The 19,121-nt window shown below is 44.1% G+C and overlaps 1 protein-coding gene across 1 annotated transcript in view; it reads right to left on the minus strand.

Annotated features, from left to right (window-relative positions):
• Positions 1 to 19,121, minus strand: part of TBX5 (T-box transcription factor 5) — a 43,177-nt gene that overhangs the window by 20,667 nt on the left and 3,389 nt on the right. The window contains exons 3-6 of the mRNA XM_065417791.1: positions 17,547 to 17,666; positions 16,747 to 16,894; positions 12,556 to 12,708; positions 4,414 to 4,505 (exon numbers count right to left, since the gene is read on the minus strand). Of these exons, the coding sequence (XP_065273863.1) occupies positions 4,414 to 4,505; positions 12,556 to 12,708; positions 16,747 to 16,894; positions 17,547 to 17,666 (513 nt within the window). The remainder of the gene's footprint in view (positions 1 to 4,413; positions 4,506 to 12,555; positions 12,709 to 16,746; positions 16,895 to 17,546; positions 17,667 to 19,121) is intronic.

Raw genomic sequence — 19,121 nt, forward strand, 5'->3', positions numbered from 1 at the left:
ACACACACGCTGACCTGCATGTCTCAGCTATGGAATCCTGGCACTAACTCTTGATCCATATTGATCATCCTACGGCACAAACCAAGGGGCATCTCCCCATTTAGTTCTGTAAACTGTTCTCGAAAGGTAAAATCTAGACACTGCCATGATAGAAGATGTTGGCCCAGATTCTGCTTTTGGTCACACCAACATATATCCAGAGCAAGGCCTTTGAAGCCAATGCAATTACTCTGGAACAATGCAGTTACTCTGCAGTTATACTACTGAAAACAAAATATGGCCTTTTATCTCCATTAGAGAAAGACCCCTATACAATGCCAAGCCTCTTCTACTGTTTTGTGTTGTATGCCCCATTCTAGAACTTTGTCACACGTTATAAAGGCCAGTGATAGCCATTTAAGTCATTCAGTGTTTTGCTTTCATATATATATATATTTTCCCCCAAACAAGAACTTCCCAAATGTGAAACTAAATACAACTGAATTAGTTTGAATGGTAATTAGGACTTGATTTTCAGAAGTGCTAAGCACCTGTGACTCCACTTGAAGTCAACAGGAGCTGCAGGTGCTCCGCAAAAGATTCAAAATGAGAAAGGCCTTAAAAGAAATTGTGGTTTTTACTGTGCTTCATCCCTGAACCCTCAAACTCTCTTCCCATCCTCTAGTCTATTAGCTGCAGGTACAAAAAACTGAACTCTAGGCAATGCCCCCTCCCCAAAATCACTTGGTAGATATGGTTTATTAATACACCTCCATTGGCTCATGCGTGGAGAAGTTTAGGGGCAAAATTCTACTCTGGAATGCACAGTGCGGATCCCTGCTTTAATTTAATCTGCTCTGGATCTATGCAGAACGTTCTGCATGTGATCTTCAGGCTTAATTCTCACTGGCACTATTAGGGAGTTGTAGACACAGCTCTAGGGTGAAATATGCCCCAACAATCCTCCACTGTCTGAGGTATGAATGTGAGAAATAATTTGCCTAAAATTTCCAAGCATTAAAATGACACACAACTTTCATCTGAATTAGTTTTGAATTTCAGTATGAATACAACAGGCAAATGAGATACACACACACACACACACACACACACTTACTTTTCTTACTATGAAAGTAACAGATTTGATCTCCCAAACTAAAGCTCACAAGGTATGTACTCCTAAAGTATATATGCAACTGACATGACCATGAATAGTCCTGTTGCTAATGGAGGGGAAGATAAACTTGTATTGGAGGCCTGCATTAACTAGAATTTGGATCTCACTGCAGACCTAGTCTATTCTTTGCATTTGAATTACCTGCTGTTGAAAGGTGTTGGCTTGATCACCCAGTTGACTGAAGTCTTTTACTTGGACAGGCCTATATGCTCACTTCTGCTGTATATGTGGAGGAGACCAAACCCATGGAGGTGCCATGCAGAGAGGAAGGCAACTAGGGGGATGTTCTCTCAAACTCATACATATGCATACATGTTCTACATAGCTGACAGTTCCCAACTGCTGAAACATCCCATGTGTCTGAAAGGCTGGTTAGAAAAACATGCATGTCCAGGCAGTTGGGGGTGGAGCTGGGGGGAGAAGTCCCATGGTACAGGCATATTCCTTCCCCCAAATGGTGAATTTGCACCAAAATAACCTTGGATATCAGTGCTGCTCAGAGTAGCATGATTCTGCTGTAGACTCTACAGTCCCCACTGTAGATGGGGACTCAGCAAAACACAGGCAGCTGTGGAGCAGAAAGTGGTGGTAAATCAAGGTAGGCTTCGCTGGTACCATGGTGTGGGTGGGGGAGCTGTTTGGCGAGTCCAGAGTTGGAGGGACTGGCTCTCTACAAAGTGCCTGAGCTCTACAGAGATCCTGCTGCATATTCCCATGGATCTTGGCCCATTGTTGGCTTTGGAATGTAGTGCCCCCACCATGGGCACACATTCTGCCACTGCATTTCCATCAGCCCCCATTCCTCTCCTGAATCCAGGACTTCCTAAAGTCTCCAGGTCTCTACGGACTGCAGATTCCTGTCCTGCGTCTTTTACCATGGAGAGGTTGATATTGGCTGCACAGAACACATACAGTGATGGCACTGCCAGCATGTCTCTCACCTGACCTGAAGGGGTCACCCTGCCAGAGACAGGGTCATTCAAGACACATGACTGTTCTATACTTGCTCTTTTCTAAGGTTGCCCACAAGGAAGAGCGTGCTCACGGTGGTGGTGGTGGGTTTTTAGGTGGTAATGGGCCTGTCCTGCTCCGATTGAACTTAATGTCAAAACTCAGACCAACTTCAGGAGTCAGACCCAATAGGCCAAATTCTCTCCTGCCTTTTGGTCCCCTTTCTGCCACTCTGGTAGTTCAAAGATGCTGGGGAGCAGCCAGACCTGGGCAGCTGAGAAGTCCCCTTGTTTAGTGTCCCTGCACCCTCTCCCCTCCAACCTATGTACCAGGGGACATGTCTGGGGCAGGAAAGTCTGTGCTGAGGTGGATCCTCAGTTGGGGTATGATCCCTTAAACCCCACCGTGATCTAATGTGGGGACAAGTGTGAGAACCAGGAATCCATAACCAGCAGATGCTCCCCTCCTGTCCCTGGGCCTCATCTTGGCCTCCTGTCCCTGGGCCTCATCTTGGCTTTGCAAATTGTTTTGGTTCTACTTGCTCTGCTGTCTTGCATTAAATGTCCTCCTTCAATAACCACAGACCCATATTTAAAACACAACCGAACTGAGCTCTAACTAGAAGATAGCACTGCCCTTCCTTCATCATGAAAAATTAATTCTATCCATGGCTACATTACCCAGCGAGATGATAGGTCACCGATTTCTAGTGGTCTATTCTTACATTTTTTCAGCTCCTTTTGTATAACAAGTAGCCTGATACTTTTAGTGCAGCAATGTTTTCAGCTGGCATAAATGGACGCAGCTCCATTGACCTCGATGGAGCTACGCATCTGGCCCATCATTTTTAAAACTTCTCTCTCACACACACACACACACACACACACACACACACACACACACACACACACACACACACACACACACACACTGAATGGTTCTTTATTTCAAAATAACCATCTTACTCCACCCTTCTCCAAAAGAACTTCTTTGTGAAAATGTCAAGGTGCTGGTTTTGTCCTCTGCCATATGGTAAATTGTTTAGGAAGCAAACTAAGCATCAGAAAATATTCTGCAGAGTTGGCACTGTGTATCTTAACCCTTTCAACTACTCCAGTTCCCACTGTGTGTGTATTTCCAAGAGTTTCTGTTCACTAGATCAACAACCACAGGATTGCATAAAACTATTCAGTGACTTTAGCACCAGCTCAGCATGGCCATGATTTTCAGATGACATGAAGTTTTTCTAATAGTCTTCAGTGTTTCACCCCATAGAAAAATAGTAATTAATGTAAAGGTTCAAGACTTTCCATTTACCAAAGCTGTAGGGTAACTGAACAACAAAAACTTGTCAGGGCATGATTGTCCAAGTTTAAAAGGAGGTGTAAGTCGGGAAGGAAAAGCTATTTCATTTTTCAGTGGACTAAAAATATTTACGCCACCTGCCAGGATCTGTGTAGCTGTTAGAAAGGTTATATGATAAAGGATCCCAGGACAGTCCGATTATCGCAAAGGTGGATTCAGAGGAGAATAAGGCAGCTTTTTTATTTTTGGATCTCTTGGATGCGAGCCTACAAACACTTGAACATGTGAGTAAATTTGTCCAGTTGCGTAAGATTAGTCACATGCATAAGTGTTTGCAGCATCAGAGACATTATTTGTTGTCTAGCAGTATGATTTACATAGCCATTAAGGCTCTGATCCTGCCAGTGCTTGCACACGTGAGTAACTTTACACATGGGAGCTCTGAGTGCAATGGAGTGAATCAAGTTAATAGATTCTTAGACCTTAAGGCTAAAAGGGACCATTCTGATAATCTAGTCTGACCTCCTGCAGAACACAGGTCAGAGAGCCTCATCCAGTGATTCTTGCATCCAGTCTAACTGCTTGTGGTTGAGCTAAAGCAGGTCTTTTAGACAGACATCCAATCGCCATCAGAATCCATCATGTCCCTATTTAAGTTGTTCCAATTGTTAACCATCTTCGTGGGTAAAATTTACACCGTATTTCTAATCTGAATTTGTCTGGCTTCAGCTTCCAACCATTGGATCTTGTTCTGCTTTGTCTGCTAGATTAAAGAACTCTGATATTAGAAATCTTCTCCCCATGTAGGTACTTATAAACCATGATCAAGACAGCTCTTATCCTTTTCTATTTTCAGTCTTGACCGGTTTTTCATGAAGTTAAGCATATACATAAATGTTTGCAGGATTGAGGACTAAATTTGACAAACTAAAGTAATGCGTATGCAGTAAATTGCTGCAATGGTGATAAATTTTTTCATACCGTATGTATAAATATTTTACCTTTGCATTCTTGACATTCTGTGTAGCTCCATATCGTCACTACCTCGAAATCCTTTAGCAAAGGGATTGTTTTCAATCTTTAACTGGGTTATCTGAAGGAAGGAACCAGAAGTGGTTTACTGTGAGCATTTCATTCCTACTCCAAAGAATTAAGCATTACAAATCAAGCTTCCTAGAATTTGAAATCTCGGAGCTGACAAGAAGTCCTCCGTCAACACCCGCTCTTTCTTAGGCTTTGTTATGCAACCCTTATGATAAAATTGAGTAAAGACACTTACAGGAGTAAGGGTTTACCAGAATTAGCCCTTTCTTCAGATGACAATTGCTTTGTATTTGAGTTTAAAGTGTTAATTTATATTGTGGTAGCACCTAGAGGACTCCACAAGATTATGGACCCATTTTTCTAAACATCTATTATATTTGTATTATATCTGAGCAGACATAACTGAAGTGAACAGGAATTTCCCCCCTCTTATATCAATCAACAGATACCCACAGTGCCTTTCATCTCAGGGCTTGTCTACATGGTGTGGGGTGTGAATTCTAAAGCACACCCACATGTTGTGCACTAACTGGCCCATGTAGACCTTGCTGGAGTGCACTAAGTGTTCCCCACTGCATGTCACAAAGATGGGTAATATCCTCATTTTCTAACTAAGGAAACTGGCACTTTTTGCTCAGGGCAGCACAACCTGACAGCAGCTGATTTGAAAATAGACTAGGTCTGCTAGTTCTCAGCATTCTGCTCTTGACACTAGACCATGCTGCCTCCAATATAGACTCCTGCTGAAGCTGGTTAACTGCATAGGTCCTTATTCTGTACTTGTTTAACTTGACACATGTGAACAGTCATTCCATTTGATTTCTGTGGGACTTCTCATGTATCCAAAGTTAAGCACGTGCGTAAGTCTTTGCAAGGTCACAACCTTTGCAAGAATCCATGGATGAAATCCGGGCTCTATTGAAGTCAGTGGCTAAACTCCCATTGTTCGTGTAGGCATGGTGTTGCAGAATACAAGTAAATAGTTCTTACTTGCTAAACACAATGGGAATAGTTGCTTGAATGAGCGAAGTTCTCTCGTAAGTTGGGGTTTATGATACTGGTACCAAAACACACACACTTCTCTCTCAAAATTTCCATGAAAATATTAGAGTCCTGCAGTGCGAATGCTTAAGTATGTGAGTCAGTCATCCCACAGCCTTCAGTGGGACTGTTCACATGAGCAGTGATTAATGTGTGTTCATAGATTTGGGCCCCAAGAGAAGTTTAAAAAAAAAAACCACTAAGTGACCTAAAGCCCTTGTTAGGGGCCTGATCTAATGCCCACTGAGGTCAAGAGGAGCCTTTCCATTAACCAGTGGGCTTTGAATCGGGTCCTAGCTCTTTAATTCATTATAAGCATACTTTACGGGAAGCTGCACTTTTTTTCTTTTTAAGAAAGAGCATGATCAGAATATTTGGCTCACTTTAGTCTGACTTGTCACCTCAGAAAAGCATTGACAGCAAGTGAACGGATGTAAATTAACTTCTTCTGAACCCATTTTGGCTTAATGACACTCAATCTAATTGCCACTGACTTTGATAGGTTTTTTTTTTTTCACTTTCTAAGTCAGTTAGTCAATTACATCATTTTATGAAAAAGTAAAGGCAACTCCCATAAAGTCAGACAGAATGCCCAGGACAACATTATGCAATAAAACAGGGCTTTAAATACTGTATTACTTTGGGAGCGGCGGAGGGTTAACTGAAGGAAACTGTGGTCAAAGTTCTCACCTGACCTATAGATTCATCTTTGCTTTACTATTTCTCTATGATAAACTGGGCACAAAGTACTTCTGAACAGAGTTTATGGAAGGACTTGCATATAAAGGGTCACCTTTAAAACTGTCCATAATTATAACAACATTTGAGAGAGAATGGAAGTGTATGTAAACATTTATATATTTTTTTATAGATGTACAGTTTTAGATCATTGTTATGTGCTGGTAGTGCCGCCTATTAATGTTGCTCAACACTTCTCATTACAAAACACCATTTTCAGTTGCTTTTAACTTTAACCATTAGAACTCACATTTTCCATGCCACTGTCTTCCTCTGGCCTTTTTTTTGTTTTGTTTTGTTGTTGTTTAGTTTCAGCCAACAGAATGCAGCCATTTTTTAAAACCAAGCTAGGAGATAATGTTTTGCCCATCTTAATCTGGCGATCTTTTCTCTGAAATGCTAGCCTCCCTATATTTTGGAGCAGGGTCTCAAAAATTTTGCAAGGGGGCATCCTTTGACAGGGAGATGTCTTTTCCTGTCCCTCTGAAAATCTACCCAAATTTTGGTCCAGTTATAATCCTTTGGAAAAAATGCAGTTTGCACATGTTCATTAGACTCTTCAATTTAACAGCTCAAATCTGAAGTTTCCATCTTCATTGACAATACTTCATCCAGGCTAACTCTGTAAGTATCTACACTAAAATGTAGTTCCCACCAGTGTAACTTGCCCACTCCCCTGACTTGACTTAACTCTACCTCCGCGAGAAGCATAGCGCTGAAGTCGATGTAGTTAGGTCAACAGTGTCAGTGCAAGCCATTGCGTTGCTTACATCAACTGTTGCTGGCTTTCAGAAGCTGTCCCCCAATGCCCCACACTGAGAGCTAAATCGGTGCAAGCGCTCCTGGGGAGGACATGCCTCCCCGACACAAGAAGTCTGGTGTGGACATGCAAGAGCAATTTAATTATTGTGGTGGCTGTACATTGGAGTAACTTAAGTTGACTTAATTTTGCAGTGTAGATTTGCCCTGAGTGTATTCTAGTCCAGAATGACGGGCTGAACTGGACTCTCCCTGTAATGGCTATTCACAACTGCTCCAGGTCAGGGTGGGGCTGGAACTGCAGACAGGGAGCCTGTCTTTCCTGTGCTCTCAATGGCACCCCTGCTGGTACCCAGGCAGTGTGGAGAGGGAGCTGTCTGATTTGAATGCAGAGAGAACAAATCCTAGACCTGGGGGAGGGAAAGAAGTATATTGGGATAAGGAATCTGGTGACCCGACAATGGGAGGGAGTGGGAGACAGACAGAGACTGGCAGGACAAGAAGACTGGGGCTGGGAGCTGGTGAGAGAAATGAGATGGGGACTTGAATTGGTTGGACAAGGAGCCTGGGACTAGGAACTAGTTGGGTGGTGGGGGTTGCAGAGGGAGGGGAGACAGACCGGACAAGAAATTGGGGTGTGGAAAAGCAACTGATACTAGCTGGGCAAGGAGACTGGGACAAACAGCCAGGAATGGGGATGACTAGACAAGGATCTGGGGACAGACTGGAAGGAACCCTGAGATTGGATTAAGAACCACATGGGAGACTAGGACTGGGGGATGGGGGGGGGCCTATAGGATGAGGAGCCAGGACAGAAGAACTGGGATAGACTGGGAAGGAATCTGGGGACAAGTTGTAGTGGGAGGTGGGAACTGGGACTGGCTGGGCAAGGAGACTGGGATGAGTAACCTGAGGAGAGGAGATTTGGGAGTAGGTAGGTGAGAAGACTGGGATAAGGAACCAGAAGTGGGGAAGAGACCAGACTGGGACAGGTTGGAGAGGATGTGGCAGAGCCCAAAATGGAACCCAAGATTTGAGTCTCACCATTCCTCTGCTGTTGGCAAATATCTGTGAAACCTACTGGTAAAATGTCATCCCCTTCTAGTGCTGGTCCCCATAGAGGATGATAACCTACTACTGCTATCAGTTACTCCATTAGATCAAGTGGCAGAGGTCTGTGAGGTGGAGCTAAAGGTTTCAAGCTTGCTGATGAACTGTATGGTCACATGCACTTTTCCTTGCCTTGTTCAGAGTGCACAGGATGTATGGTGCTCTGGGGATGAATCAGGGTTGTGAAAGAAAGGAGGCTGTCATCTGTAGGACCCCTGCCTCATTTGTAGCAGAAGTTGAAAGGTAGGTAGTAAAAGAGGCAAGAGATCACAAGAAGCATAAGGATGGCCTCCTGGTTAAGGTGGTTGAACACTCCCCTGGAGAGCTGGATTCTATCCCTGCCTCTGCCACAGAGTTCCTATGTGATGCTGGGCACGTCACTTAAATAAGTGATCACTAACTGTGTGTTCCTCACTTTCTGGGTGCCTGACTTGACTCCCTGGGGTTGAAGTGCAGAATTGCTGAGCTTTGAACGTATAAAATGCTCTAATGCTAAGCACTCTGAAAAACCAGGTCCCAGGCATCTCAAATCGGGTATCCAAAATCAGTGAGCCCCTCTCCCTGCCTCCAGTCCTGATCTGAAAAATGGATAATACAAACCCTTCACCTCACAGGGGCGTTGTGAAAATAGATCGATGTTTGTGAAGCATTCAGATATTGTAGTGATGAGTGCCATAGACTCCCTGAAGAAAATTAGTAACCCTGTGTTCAGAGCTAGATGTGAACAATGTGCAGGAAATAAGGCCTGGGGCCGTATACCAAACAATTGGTATGAAACAAAATTGAATAGCTGCTCAAAATTGAGCACCATCCATCATGTGTGCTGAAAGAGGCAGGGGCCTGGTGAAAAAAGAGAGTATGATCGTGCAATTGGAGACTCTACAATAATGCATACACATGGAGGCCAAATTAATATTGCCCAGGCAACCGTCATACTGGCATTTCCTAACCGCTGAGTGCTTGACTTCATTTAAGATTGCAGTGTTCTTTTAATAGAGGTTTTTGAGTAATATGTGTGTATACAGAAGTGGAAAATGACCCATTTGGTACATATCTAATGACGTGTGTGAATACGGGCTGTTACAATGTACGCTTGTGCGTTGTCCTCTGCACATCTCTGTGCACTGTAGCACATCTGTGGATGTGCTGTCCTTTTCGCTAGGGCTGTTCTTTCCTAGTGCTGTACTTTAGAGGATCTGGGCTATAAAGCATGTTAAATAACCTACCCAAAAATAAGCAAAAAACCGGATATCCTAGGGGGAGCCAATATAAAGCCCAGGTCCAGCTAGGGGGGCAGTAGGTTGTAAAAATTAATGAGAATAATTGTGAATTCTTGCTTTGGAAAGAACCCTCACGAGGGCCGAACTTTAATTATTTCTGTCTATTAGGGTTCATTTCCTGGTCCCAACCAGAAAGCTAGTACCTAATAAATACGAGCGAGTAACACAATGATTTAAGCTGCAGCAAAAGAGAGTCCTTAACTGCAGGGGAAGTTTAATATTTGGGCATCAACCTGATTGCATGCATCCATTGTGCAAACGGCAAGGAAATGAAATGTGCATGTGACCTAGTTTAACGGTAAATATTTCTGGGGTGAGGGTAGGAGTTGCGGGGGGGAGGGTCTCCTCTGAGCTGCTGACAACTGCACTGAAAACCTGACAAATTTTCTTCATGGCCTTGATAGGGCTGGGGAGGGGGAGATCGAGTTGGTTTAAATATCTTTTCTGGCTGCCTAAACTATCGGGGGAAATAAACACCGAATCCATCAGGGGGAATGCAGCGATGCAAGGAAAATAAATCTACGGGTCTGAAATCAGTTGAGTCTTTCGATAGCATATAGAAGCACACTGACTCTCTCCGATATGCATACAGCCGCGCAGCGAAAAGAATCAAGGCTCACCAAAAAGCCCTTTCCAACTAATACTGGAATTCATTTGCAACATAGTTCTGGAGTGTGTGAGATACACACAAGTCACACCGGTATATATGTAAACGAGACAGACGGGTGGGACTGAACAAATACCGAGGTTGAGAATAAATATATTCACCATTGTGCCATGAAAATATCTTTTGCACAATCCGCATCTCATCCGCAAGGGAAATCAGTCCCCGCGGTGAACGAAACAGACCCACGTTTTCACCGAGGCTTGCTTTTCCTTACTAGAGTAATATGAATACTGTTAAACTATGTCACTCCTCAGTCACACACAAAGAGCACTAAAATATCAGCTAGTGCAGGGTCTCGGAAAACTGGCTCTTACAACAATTGGGCAGTCTGCAAACTTGATTCCCTTCCCCGGAGGGAGATGCCATTTAGAGTAGATCATTAAATAGTTATATAATTTCTCAATTGGGTCTTTATCCTGGGCTTAGAGCTATTTAGTTGTTCCTGAGCGGTTGGATGAATTCGTGGGGCTGCAGAAAGGGGATCCACCCATTTGTGTGTGTGTGTGTTTTCCAGACTGGCAAATACACAGGTCATGTCTTATCAACCAAATACAGACGACTTGCAATCAAATATCCCTCTCTATGGAAGTTGACCCAAACATTTGGATTGTGTTGGTATTTGCCCAGAAGACGCTTCTTGCTTCTACAAAGACCTCAAAAGCGGAGTTTGATTTCCTATAGGAAATCAATTTTCAAGTGGTTTTTCTATCCTTTTTATTACCATAAATTCTATTTTTATATAGAGAGATATATAGGTAAACCCATCAACCAGAAGTTAAACCAGATTTTATAGCATCCACAGCGGGGTTATAATTTAAACCATAAATTGGCCAAGACTCAATTTGGCTTCAGTTTGCTAGCAGTGATTGTTCTGTCAGTGCCAACATCTCCTGGTTTTTAACGGCTTGGAGCTATTTTCTTTTTCTCCCTAATGCCCGTGAGATGCTGTTTCTTCACAAACCTATCTCTGTTTTTGTATCGAATGGGTTGATGGCGATACCGATGAGATTGAGAAAGTGAACCTGTTTAAAGTGGCTCAGGCGTTTCATAGTCACATCTCCAGGAAAACATCCATAATTTATCCGGAGTATTAAAGTGACACGTTCTTGGTTTGAAATTAACCACATGATTTAACCTTTTTAAACACAATGAAACCATTCTACACGTCCAGCAGTGTAATTAAAAGCCCTCGCCCTGACTTATAAACAGTTTATGGAGGATTTTTTTTAAAAAGATTTAAAATTCAATTTTACCTTAACATGACCTCCGTGCTTTGAAAATAATCTGTTTGCCTCTAGTCTAATCCTGCTCTTTTGCCACAAGTTTATATTTGCATTAATAATTAAGGATTATCTGGCTCCAGTTAAAGGATCCACACACCCATCAGCCCTTCCTATAAGTGGTCTCACCTGATTGCTATTTAGGAAATTTAACCCCCCTGTCTCCCATTTATCTTTGATCTCTTTCACCTTCTGTCACCTCCCCCACCCCCTTTTTTTTTTAAATATCTTCCATTCTTTTTTCCTGCTATCATACAGCTAGGACCACTTCTCCAGCAGGAAACACGTGCGATTTACCACCGCTGGAAAACCTGTTTTGTGAGGAGTAGACTCTCTCTCCAAACGAGTTTAAAGGCAAAAAACAGGGCTGGGTCGCTTTCGGAAACTTTTAGTCGAAATAATACCACGCCCCAAAGCTCAGATACTTCGTCCTACGGACGAGCCACTAGGAGACACACAAAGTGTGTATAGTTCATAAAAGTTCCATGCAGGTTTCACAAGCATAAGTACGTGTGTATACATCAGTGTGCGCCTGTATACGTGTATGTGCCGATATACTCGTGTATAGCCCTCTACACGAACACACATCCCTCTCATCGCTTTCTTGCGCAGAAAAATAAGACAAGGCATTATTTTATCCACGCCTTTATAGTGCTTCTCGGGGTGTCTTTTTCCAACCCGCCTCCCCTGACTTCCTTACGGGATTTAGCTACACCCCGAAAGCCTTGAGAAGAGGGACAAGCCACGCAACTCCCTTGCGGGCTTTTGAAGAGTTTGCCAGCGAGGACCCATTCTCAGAACAAAAGGAGCAAACGCAGCCAGAGTGGGTTATAAAACAGAACTGCGAAAGATACCGCTCGGGCTCCCTGCTCCAACGCCAGATTACAAGCCTTTGACTGAGTGCGGGGTGGGGGGCAGGGAGAGAAGTAAAACCTACTTCCTGCGTTGGTCGCCCCACCTCTGAGCTAAACCATCCTGTTCAACTACCTTCCCCTCTCCCCCCGGCTTGCGCTAAATCCCATCTTTACACCGTATCGCTGACACGCCAGGAATACCCCCCCTGAACAGTGCAAACCCTCTGAGCTGCTGTGGAAAGAAAGAAGGGGTCTGTGTGATTGGGGTGGGGAGGAAAATGGTGCGTATGTTAGTGGGCGAAGCCTCTGCCCCAGCACTCAGCCTCTTCCACGTTGCGTGGCTCTCCTCCCCCCCCCCCCCCCTCTTTACCTTGTGGTTTTGGTAGGAAGTCACGGCGATGAAGGCCGTCTCCGGAAAGACATGGGTGCAGAAGGCGGTGTTTTTGGAGCCGAATCCGTTATTCTCGTCCGCTTTCACGATATGGAGCCTGGGCTGGTATTTGTGCATGGAGTTCAATATGATCTTGAAAAGAAAAAGACACACAAGAGGGGTGTCAAGCATCGAGGCCTAGATCCTTCACTCTTTCCTCAGGCCAAGAGCCCCCTGCCAGGGCTTTGGGGGGGGGCTTCGCTTGGGAAAGGGGCGCCTGAGGAAACCCCAAGTGAGCTGGTTTGATCATTCATAGACTTCACGACCCCCTAAAAAATGTGTGGGGTTGTTTTGCATCTTTATGGGTCTCCCAAGGAGTAGAAATAGTTGAACTTATTTTCTGGGGAACAAGGCAGACCTTCTCCTCCACTGAAAGCCAGCCCCTTGACACGGGAAGCAGAAATAAGCGGTGAGACTATTTTCCACCAGGAATATAAAATTCATCTCAACAAGGAATCTACAACCAGCCTGGCCATAAATCTTGTTCCTCGCTAAACATGATCTTGCAATAACAGAACTTTCGAGAACTTGAGGGACACGCGTGTGCCTGGGAGTAACATACACATTTACATTTAATAAAAGCCAGTGGGCCAACAGTTCTCCCGGGTGCAATAGAATGACCTTAAATTGCAGCATTTGGCTCGCTGGCTCTATATCTCAGGGGAACGGTTAGTCTCCTGTTTTATTTTGACTGCCTACGCAGTACAGTTATTGCTGGGCTAGTCCCATTTATTGTGGGTGGGGTTGAGTACGAAAGGAAATCCGACCCATCAGACATTACATGATAGAATTCCTGGGGCTCGTAAGTTTAATCATTGCTCAGATTGTGGGAAAGGCCTGAAATGAAGACCCAGGTGGCGTGATAACTACACTGGATTTCCCTTAAGTGCCTTCTTCAAGGATGAAGCTGTCTCAGGGATGACCCTGGAGGGGATTATTTAGCACTGTGCAAGGGGAGCAGCTGCCCTCACAACTGGGGGGGGGGGGGTGTAATTATTTTTAAGCCAACAACCTGAAGGTAGCACTTGCCTCTCCCCTGAAATGGCTCTGTTTCTTTGACTTCTGTTGCCCCCTTTTTAAACTTGTCCACTTTTTAAAAGCTAAAAAAGCTGGCGGAAATGGCTTGAATTGCCAAAATGGCCACAGCTCTTTATAAAAAGAGCATTTTCAAAAATACTTGGAGGGGTTTTTTTCCCCCGAAAGATCCACGAACTTTTTCCAAGAACAATCTCGGGGGGTCGCCATTTTCCCAACTGTTTCTAGCTATAAAATCAATAGTTGGCCCAGATGTTACCAAATGTCAAAATAAGAAAGCATGGCTCCTCATTTGGATACACAGCGGGGCTGATCAGGGCTGGCCCCCATTCCAGGTTCAGCCTTCACCCTGATTTCTTTCTCCGAGAGCTAATCATGCTCCTCAATGGCTCAGCCCAGCCAAAGAGACCTGAATGATTTTTCTAACCCAGCCACCCATCTCTGCATAGACTTCTCTGGATGCCAGCGTTGGTGCCCACCATAAAACCAGATACTGTCTCTTTCGAAAGCTTGGCATTCAACTGGGATTAATCCTGGAAGAAAAGATTCTCTCTCTATCTTCCTCCCCCCCCCCCCTTACCCTCCCTTGGGTTGTAGTCTGTAATGATAATGACTGCTGCAAAACTCGGCGACAGACAGACGCAGTCTGTCCCGCCAGCCCCGGCCCCTGCAAGTCATCTTTGCCTGCCAGGCCCTCTCATCCTGGGGCTTTAGCCAAATTGCTTTGACATCCCGGTAAATCGTGGACATCAACGGTCAACGATCTAATGATTTTTAATTTCATTACAGCGACTCTAATTGAGGGACCACTGGTGCCGCTTCTCCTCTGAAGTCCCTATTGTTTAGCACGGCCTTAGGTTTGTTTAAAGAGACTTTTTCATATCGCCGCCTGCTCACAGCAGGGAGTAAAATGGCTGCTGGCCTCTTCCTTCCAAGGGCATCTCCTATCAGCCACCCGCCGCCCCCTTCCTTCCCTAAAACTTTCTTTGAAGCCTCGGTCCTTGGGGTGGGAGAGTTTAGAAGGGGAAGTGCTGGTGGAGTCTAAACCTCCAAACACAGGCACGATTCCCCCTCTCCTGGAGTTTGGGCAGGAATCTCAATTCCTGGAAGGGACGCTTCTCCACCCATGCTGAAGGAAGAACCACAAGGAGAGCCTATGCCCTATTTTGGGGAGCTGGGGGAGGGATAGATAAACCACAGGACGATTAAGAGGCGGAAGGGGGGTTAGATTATGTTGGGATCTCACATCCATCCCACAGTTCCTCAGTAAGTGTCCCCCCCCCCCACACACACACACACTTCATTGTGCTAGCCATTTGCATTAGCAGGCCACATGGAGGATTCATTCCATCAGTGGAGGCCACGTGTCTATGGATTTCATGGCACAAGATTTGTCGTTTTAAAGAGAATCAAAGTGTTGAAATGAGACTGGAAAATGCACTCTTGGAAACTGGACACGGGGATCTTGATTCATCCGCTCTTGTCTAATTATAAATAGTTTTGTTCAAAGGAAGACCTTTGAACAATGATTGTTCCTGGCTTGGCAATTCACACGCGCCTTTTCGTGCCTGACCCTACGCCTATAGGGCTTGCAGAAATTGTTTGGGTATGAAGCGCTAGCAGGGTTTCTTTTTAAGCCTCGTTCCATTTTGAATGGGAGACCACAAAACACATGACGTCGTATTTCCTTGAATAATTATGCCTGATTTTTACCTTTAACCCAATTCACGGCGGCAGCAAGCAGATTTTAAAGCGCTAAGGCGCCACATGAGGTTAAAACCAGGTAGCTAAATAGCTACCCACTGAAGCTTGGCCTGGCCAGCCGGTTTTTAAGAATACTGTCAAGGTGCATGAGCATGAGCAACTCCCAGTCCATACAGCTAACGACCCACATTTCAAGAACGTTGAGAATGAACATGAATTCAGATGTATCCACTCTCCCACTGACATTCCCAACCCTATAACACTGGGAATGACCTCGACTTCCCTGGGCCGACACTCCTTGCAAATGTTCAACACCGAACAATATAGGCAACGCAGTGCAGAATGCAGACCGAGGCTAAACTGCTTGCAAATGAAAACAGGGCCCCAGAGCGGTTCTTGTGTTCTATTTCTGGTGAGAGAGAGAATCATAAAATGAGGACCTCTACAGGTTATCTACTCCAGTCACCTGCTCTGCTGTAGGATGGGGGGAGGGGAGTGTGTATGTGAACATGAATTTTTTGCTTCATACATGGATACAGAAAGTACCATGCTGTTTATGTTCAAGGCTAATTAGTTCCATTGCCTGTCTTCCCCCGTTGCATTATTCCCTTACATTCCAGCCTCGGAACCTTTGCATCTGGCCCATATAGGATTTCTGACGGTTTTCCTTTTCCTACGAATGACACTCTACTGTTTCTCTAAACAGACCTGCAGTCTGCGCTTTGTAGTGTCCCCCTACAGCTGCCAAGTTACTGGGACAGCCTCAGCTCAGATCTAGCAATTTACCGCGTGGCACAGAGAGATGGCTCATGTTTTATATTTCACCAAGCATCACCCCCCCCCCTCCTTATCCCCACCATGTGTCTTACAGGAATGTCTGAAAATGCAACGTACAGAGTAACAGCTCAATTATAGCCAACTGTTGACAACGGTCCTAGGACGTTGTCAACCACCAGCATGCATCAAAAGCCAGTGAGTGAAATGAATACCAACGTTATTCGTATTAAACCTCTATCCCGCTCCAGCTTCTCCCCGTCCCCCCCTTGACTTTTCATTTCATCGGACAAGCAGAGATGCCACAAAAATAGCAAACGAGTGCCCCCCCCCCCCAAAAAAAAATAAACCCAGCCTGAATATTAGCTCCCGGACCCTGCGCTGGACAAGAAGCCAACCCCAGCACGCGCTGCAAGTGGTCTGAGCCCGGAGCTGGCAGACTTTTGTTGCAATGATTTTGCACCCGGCTTTGCCCAGCCTCCTTCATCTGAAACCAGCGGAGTTGAGGGTGGAAAGCAGGTTTCGGCGGATTGCCCTAGGGGTTGGGCTCCCTTTGGCCCTCCGGAGCGGGGATTCGGTAACGGAGAGAGGAGGGCGCCTCCTCGCGAAGGTACTTACATGTCCGAACGGGTCAAGGTGGTTGTTGGTGAGCTTGAGTTTTTGAAAAGAAACTAACTGCCTCATCCAGTGCGCCCCAGTAGCGGGTGAGTCTGGGTGGACGTAGAGCCTGCCTGGCATGGCCGGCTCTGCCTTCCCTGTCACTGACCTAAACCAAAGGGACACAAAGCCAGCTTAGCCCTCGGGACCCGCGTCAGGCCTACACACCATGTTCACAACCACGGGGCGCGCAGGAAGGATCGGGCTTCGAACGAGGGGGAAGTGTCTGTCTGTCTAGCTACCGCCTTTGGTCTATTTCAGAGGAATAGGTCGCATCAGATATTGTGGCAGGGGAAGGAGACACGAACACACACTGCTCTGGAAATGAATTGGGATTTTTGACACATTTTCCGTTGGATTCTCCCCCCTCCCTTCCCGTTTAACCTCTTCGTCCCCTCTTCCTAAATACCAAACGTGGCCATTCTTAACATTTACCTTCATGGCGATTTTCTCTCTTAAACGCAATTAAATTGTTGGCCCCACGATAACCAATAGGGTCCAACAGGACTAAAGTTATTCGCTAATTAAAATGTTGTGTCCCCCCGCCCCTTTAAAGAGTTTGGCAAACTGGAGTTATCTCGGGATAGTCTGCAACCCCCCCCCCCCCCAACTTTTCTTCCTTTGTAGCTTATTAATAGCACCCGCTGACAGCTAAAAGGTATTTTTCAACCCATTTGAACTCGATTTTGCTAACTGTGCAAGCCAGACCCAAAGATTTCCTCCTATCTCTGCACCTCTCCCGTCCCCCCATGCGTGCATACCATTTATTATCTGCAAATTTGTATCTGTGATCATCCGCTGGCACAATATCCATGAGCAGTATGTACTTAGTTTTTGGATTGAGTCCAGTGACCTTCACTTTGTAACTGGGGAACATACGCCTAAAAAAAATAAACAAATAAACATAAATATAGAGACGAGAACATGACAAGAAGAGCGCAAACTCAGGCAATTGTGAGGGAATTATACGCTAGGGTAATTCAACCATATTAAACGAGAAAACATTCCACATCCTCCAAACACACACACACACACACACACACACACACACACACACAACATAACTTTCCCTTTATGGTCCAACCGGGACTTTTTTCTTTCTGTGGGTATTGCTCCGCCGTTATAGTTCCTATCTCAGGCAAAATAGTTAATTAATTAAAGCTACTAGATTTTTTTTTAAACTCTTCTTTTTGTCTGTGATCAATCCAGTAGTTCAGTTCTTCATTCTTTTACAATACAAGAGTATATAATCTCTTTCAGGGATAGTTATATTTATATCCCTACAAAGAATAAATTACACTTATGTAAGTATGAGCCATTATTTGGTGGATTTTTTTTTTGCTAAAATATTGGCCTTTTAATAAAACACATGCTCGTACATATATTTGTGTGCACATGTATGAAATGTTATATACACACTTACATAGGATATGTGTACACATATATACATAAACACACTTGACAAATATTTTGAAACATGCAAACACCCTTGAAAATGTGATTTTTAGAAAAAAAATTCCTTTACTACAAGCAACTGACTACAAGCAATATTATTTTGGTTTGAGCTTTCCCAGGGTTCAGAAATAAGCATATGAAACTGTATTCTTTAATTTAAAGAAAACCTTAAACTTACTTATTTCTGAAATTGTATTTACTTTCACATCTTTGCAATATGAAATCAAGCCTATTTATTAGTACAGATTGAGTGATTTGAAAACAGGAAAAAGAAAGCTATACAGAGCAAAGTTACTAATCAAAAATAGCACAAACTGATATTTAATATTTTGCAGGAAAAGGGAAAAAAAAGACCTGAACAATGAAAGATAGCTATATCCCTAAATATATAACTAAAAACTATGACAGAAACATACAATTTATACAATAATAAAAATAAAGTGTTACATAAACAGCTAAAACTATTTGGTTTATGCTGGGGTGTTATATGCAATTACTTCTATAGAAGCTCTATGTTGTAAATGTTTTTCATTGCTACCCATATGAGACTTTTCTCCACGCCTGTACTGGAATTTTATGCAAGGTGTTTTATTTTTCTCTTCACTGCTCTGTATACTCTGATCCTTTGCAAGGCAACTTATTCCTGGCATTTTGAAACAAGTCAGTGTGCTGGTCATTTCACAGCATTGGAGTCTATAGTCTATTTGCTCCTTTCCCTTTTCTCAGTAGGACAATTAATTTAGTCAACTCTATTCTATGCAAACCGTACTCCCTAATGGTTCTAGAGAGCTCCAGCCCTTTGTTTATATCCTGTCCCTTTCGTTGTGGAATATTCTCCTTTTAAAACGATACCATTTTTTCAACAATAGATATGTTCAAAG

Source organism: Emys orbicularis, chromosome 16 (assembly GCF_028017835.1).
Source record: "Emys orbicularis isolate rEmyOrb1 chromosome 16, rEmyOrb1.hap1, whole genome shotgun sequence".
NCBI classification, from domain to species: domain Eukaryota; kingdom Metazoa; phylum Chordata; order Testudines; family Emydidae; genus Emys; species Emys orbicularis.